Source organism: Physella acuta, unplaced genomic scaffold (assembly GCF_028476545.2).
Source record: "Physella acuta isolate Inbredline_101_S28 unplaced genomic scaffold, ASM2847654v3 ptg000943l, whole genome shotgun sequence".
Classification (NCBI taxonomy): domain Eukaryota; kingdom Metazoa; phylum Mollusca; class Gastropoda; family Physidae; genus Physella; species Physella acuta.
In genome coordinates, this window is record NW_026732460.1 from 333,908 (window position 1) to 339,689 (window position 5,782).

Here is a 5,782-nt window from a genome sequence, read left to right on the forward strand (position 1 = left end):
AGAACAACACTTTCTCTAAAATTAGCATTACTGCTTAAATTTAAGCACTCCACACCTCAGCCGTCACTAAATAATTTAGTATTCAAATTCTCAAATGTTTTTGAAAACCTAAGCGAAGCTGGGCAGTATGCCTAGTATATTCACAAGCGCCACTTTATTCTTTTAATTAAAAGAAAAGTACATGTTATACAATATATTTATCTATTTTTTATGTTCTTTAGATAATCCAAGATGCTCACAGCATGCGTGAGGAACAAAAAATTTTGTCTTGTAGGACTGGCAGTGATGACATGTATATTGTGTTTTCACGTGCACACCATGCTGACAGTTGAAAAAGACAAAGACAACCCTGACAAAAAAGTCAAGCAGCCGGTACAGGTTGCGTACCGTGATGCCGCCAACCACATTGATACGATTTTTGAGAGGTTTTTCAAAACTCTGGACGGCAAAATATCTCTGCTCACAGAACTGTCCCAGGCTGAATCAGATAAATACCCGGAAGCTCAACTACGACAAAATATCAATATTCAAAGATCGGTAATTACATTTCTATCCCAACCAATCAGAAACAAGCATAATTTTTCCTACCTCCATAACCCAGAGAACACGTGTCGCCAAAGTTTGGTTAAAGTTTTGAATGTAGTGCCATCTGCATTGGGAAACTTTGACCCCAGAAATAAACTGCGCAGTGGGAAAAGATTTGATTTTATCAACAATACCAGTAACCACGCCCGTATGCTGTTTTTTCTTGGGACCACACGCAATGAAACTTTACTCGAACAAATAAACAAAGAAGCTGAACAATTCGGGGACATTGTGCAGGAAAATTATCTCGATATTTATAAGAATATCAGATATAAGGCAATGTCAATGCTCAAATGGGCGTCAACATTTTGTCCAGATACAAACTACGTATTAAGAACTGATGACGACATTGATATTGATATGGAAAAAATTGTGGACGCCATGATACAGACCAATCAAAGGTTGGAAAATTTTATTCTAGCAAAACTTGTAAAAAACGGAAGAGTTTTCAGAGACAAAAATCACAAGGTTTACATCTCAGAGGAAGAATACCCAAACAGTACATATCCCACATTTGGGCTTGGGGGCTTGCTGGGCTACCCCATGGGGACAGTCAGACTACTGTACCAGGCGGCGCTGAGGGTCAAGCCCATCTGGTTGGATGACGTCTTCATCACGGCTTTATGTGCACCTAAGGTCAACGTGACCTTGCTAGAACATCCGGCATTTACATTTAAGCATAAAGACGTGTAAAGTATTCGTTTGGGTGCAATTAATTACCGTATATATATATATATATATATATATATATATATATATATATATATATATATATATATATATATATATATATATAATTCTCTTCCTGGAGACGTTAGAAAAAAACTGTAAGCGCGCCTTCTAGTCCCCTCTCTTCCTCTCTAGGAAGTCTGGTGAGCTGTGGTTCACGCTAAATGTTTACAATCGTAGAGCCGGGTTTAGTGACGGCTATTAGGCTTAGGGGCATATAATTTAGTTTGAAACGATTTTAAACGTAGGGGAGGTAGCTAAGAGGAGGCTGCTTTCACGGTGGGGGGGGGGGGAGTGGGGGGTTGGGGGGGAGATGTTGGGGGAAAGGAGAATGGGGGGGGGGTATCGTCCTAAACGACTTACTGATAGTGTTTTAAAACAAATATTTTCAGTGACAGCAGTGTTACTGTCGAATTTACAAAATTTGAATTACTGGAAAGTAGAAAATAAAAAACTAAATAGCGGCGTATGATACGTCGCGGGTCAGCTCGTACGTTATAAAACGCCAACACGAACAAGGAGCTAGTAAGAAACATATTACTTTTAGTATCCTATTAAGCAACCTATCGTTGAAAGTTGTGTTTTATTTTTATTTGCCCATGGGGTGCTTAAATATGTTATCTTTTTTAAAATTTTGAGTTTGTAAAGGACTTGTGCGACGTAATTTCGTCTTTTTCAAAATTGTAAATGTATTAAATGTATTTATTAATATCATTTTTGTTAATGTGTTAAATATTTTTTTAGTAAGAATTATTTGTACTTGCGCGTTTGTGTATGTGTGTGGGTATGGGTATGCGGTTATGTAAGGGTAAAGGTATGGGTATTAGTATGGGTATGGTTATGAGTATGGATATGATATGTGGAACGGTATGTGTATGAAAGTATATATATATATATATATATATATATATATATATATATATATATACAGGGCCGACGCTACCTATAAGGCGAACTAGGCGGTCTCATAAGGCGCTGTCCGTAGGGGGGGGGGGCGCCAAAATGGGAAAGTTTGAGGTGGGGGGGGTGCAAATCAAAAGTATGACGGAAGGGGGGGGGGTGCAAATCGAAAGTTTATCCCGGGCGCCGGGAAGGGAGGGGTCGCTACGCCTCTGATAATACGGGGGGGGGGGGCTTTTATTAAGTTTTGCCGAGGGCGCTAAATAACCTGGCGCCGGCACTGTATATATATATATATATATATATATATATATATATATATATATATATATATATATATATATATATATATATATATATATATATATATATATATATATATATATATATATATATATATATATGAGTATGGGCAAATAAAATTATTGGCATATGTGTATTTATATTGTGTTCAGTGACGACAAGACTCAATATTTATAGATTTACCAGTACAGCCATTTGGTGAGGTTAAGATTCCCTTCCATTCATTCGGTCCCATACATCTGGTCACGTAGAGATTGCATATCTTCCACAAGCACACGACATTTCGACGGACCAAGTACAGATAAAACACTGAACTGTCTAGTAAGGGTTCATCCATAAATGACGTCACGCTTTTTTGACCATTTTTTCCTCCCTCCCCTCGCCTCCGTCACACGTCGCCACAAAAAGTCAGACCCCCCTCCCTAATATGACGTCACACCTCAGCTTACAAACCCTCTAAACATTGCTGCTGAATTTTTCTTATAACATCGATATTTTTTCCAAAATCTTGTTAGAACTCTGTCAACATAGAGTATTTTAATCAATTCCTATTACAATTTATTAAAAAAAATTTCTAAAGAGCGAAATAACGGTTAAAACTCGTTTTCTAACATGGCTTTATTATAATGCAAAAGTGTGACCCTCACACCATCTGAGGTCCCCCCCTCCCCCTCATCACACACCATCAGAAAATTACGGACCCCCCCCCCCCTCCCCCCAAAGAGTATAACGACCCCTAAGTACGTTGTTTTCAAATAAGTCCATAAAAACCATTTGTCCTTGTTGCACGTTCTTGTGAGCTTCAAAACCTTTTAAATTGTGTTGTTCGCCAATCGATTTTAGATCATCACCACATACTTAAAGTAATTAATATATACATAAATAATATTCTGAAATTTATAGCATTCTAACTTTTTTGAAAGTTAAAGGAATCAGTAACAATCGCACGATAAAAATATACCGCAATCTATCAGGTAATCTTCCATATTTGTTTACAATTTTTTGTTTAAGTGGTCTGAATGTCATGTTTGTTTACCTAGAATGTATTTGTATAAAGATAGCTCATCTTTTGTTAGATGGACCGTCACAAGTGTTTACCATCCACTCGAGTAGCAAATAATTGATGAAATACGAACCTTATCAGTGAACCTTCCCTCTTCAGTACGTAGACCGTCACTCCATGTCTTGTTGGGTACAGAGTTTCTTCCAGGCAGAAAGTCTACCCCCCCCCCCGAACGAAATGAAATTTATATAGAAAATATATACTTTTAACAGTGTCCACCCTACCAAAAATTTACCCCCCCCCCCCCCCAGAAAATTTCAAGGGGCCCCCGGAAAAACAGTCTGGAAGAAACACTGGTTGGGTGTTATTAGCGCGGTATTATCCTCAAATTTTCCTTTTATATTACCAATGCTATCCCAGCTTAAAGGGTGACATCAAGACAAAAAAATGAAAAATGCTTTTTGCCATCTTGATTAATGTTTAACTAGAGTTAAATTTTATATTAAATGCTAATCGAACTTTCCGACACGGGCGAAAGGTGAAACCCAGATGTAAACTTGCTAATTATAGAGAAAACAATTTTACATTCAGATATATTCTATACAGCTATATATATATATATATATATATATATATATATATATATATATATATATATATATATATATATATATATATATATATATATACAGATACTTTTTTGTTTGGGGGGGGGGTGACACCATTAGGTATCGCACCGCGTGACACCCGACCAAGCGACGCCCCTGCGTCACTTTAATTTTGTTTTCATACAAATATTTATTGCTGAAACTAATTTGAGTGGAAGGGGGCGTTTTAATAAGTTTTGCCTCGGGCGCTAAATAACCAGGCGTTACAGTTTTCTATCCGTGTGACGACACACACCCCAGACACACCGCCATCCCACCACACTTTACCCGTTCAACTGTTTTAAGGTCGTCAAGGGGGTTGGGGGTGGAGGTGGGTAAGGTGAGATATGTGGGGGAGGGGGCTCCACAGTGTCGAAAGGTTTATCCATTAAAACAACGCGACGTCACTTGGTCGCGTTCATGTAAGTACCCTATTGCCTACAGCCAGGTATTTTACATGAATGTTCATTATATATAACAAGTAAAGTAAAAGTTCCCTTTTCAAACCTGACGGTCTATATGGTAAATGAAGTAGAGTTCACTTGTTTCTGTGACCTCGGCATATGAAGAAATAGTGTAGTCAACACTATGCTCAACCGACTTTACTTTCCCTAACGCAGTAGCGTAACTAGGGGGGGGGGGGACATATGTGCCCAGGCGCCGACCTTAGGGGACGCCAAAATGGGTTGGAAAAATAAATTGAAAGGTTGAGGGGGGTGCAAATTGAAAGTTTGAAGGGGGGGGGGGGGGTGCAAATCGAAATCTTGAGGGGGGTGCAAATCGAAAGTTTGAGGGAGGGGGGGTGCAAATCGAATGTTTGAGGGGGGGGGGTGCAAATCGAAATCTTGAAGGGGGGGTGCAAATCGAAAAGTTTGTCCCCGGCCGCCGGGAAGTGTCGCTACTGACTTGAACCCGGATTCGAACTCGAGACTTACGGGTTAGCAGTCCATCTCTCTACCGCTAGACCACTCCGTCCAATGTTCATTATATAACCACCACGAAATCTTGTGCAATTGTTAAATACGTCATAAATAATTATTCAATCCTCCGGGAAATTAAAACTACAATTAAAAGTAAGTACCATCGGCGATTAATTTGCTAGTAAAGTAAAAGTAAAAAATCCTCTGTAGACATTGGACAGATGAAGTAGAATTAATGTGTTTCTTGACCTTGGCATAGGTAGGGAAGATGTGGTCAGAATTTTGCCAACAGTAACTAGTAACTTCACTTTAGTTTAGTATGAAAACTATGATTCCATTGGCGTATTAAAGAATAGGTGTATCTACAACAAACTGTAACGGGATTTAAGCTAATATTATTCACAAATACTAAGACTAAACAATGTCATTAAACTTAAAATAAAGCCTCCCCCCTTTCGATTACACCAGGGGTCTCCAAACTACGGCCCGCGGGCCGCATCCGGCCCGCTAGGTCCTCTCATCCGGCCCGCGGAGATCTTTTTGTACATAGAAAAACCGTTTGTTGGAGGTGGCTGAGAAACTTTGCTCAGAAAAATGAAAGACATGCCTGGAAGAAACTGGCCCCCGAACTGAAATTTGATAGTTAATGCGGCCCTCGGACGGAAAAGTTTGGAGACCCCTGGATTACACTAACA

At 39.1% G+C, this 5,782-nt stretch overlaps 1 protein-coding gene across 1 annotated transcript; it reads left to right on the plus strand.

The window, feature by feature from the left end:
- Positions 1-318: 318 nt before the first annotated feature.
- On the plus strand, positions 319-1,278 carry LOC131953728 (beta-1,3-galactosyltransferase 1-like). Its single transcript, XM_059317060.1, has one exon. It carries the CDS (start codon positions 319-321, stop codon positions 1,276-1,278), a length of 960 nt encoding a protein of 319 aa, XP_059173043.1.
- Positions 1,279-5,782: the final 4,504 nt, after the last annotated feature.

Coding starts and splice junctions, on each gene's coding strand:
- LOC131953728 (XM_059317060.1), top strand. CDS start 319: ATGCTGACAGTTGAAAAAGACAAAGACAACCCTGACAAAAAAGTCAAG.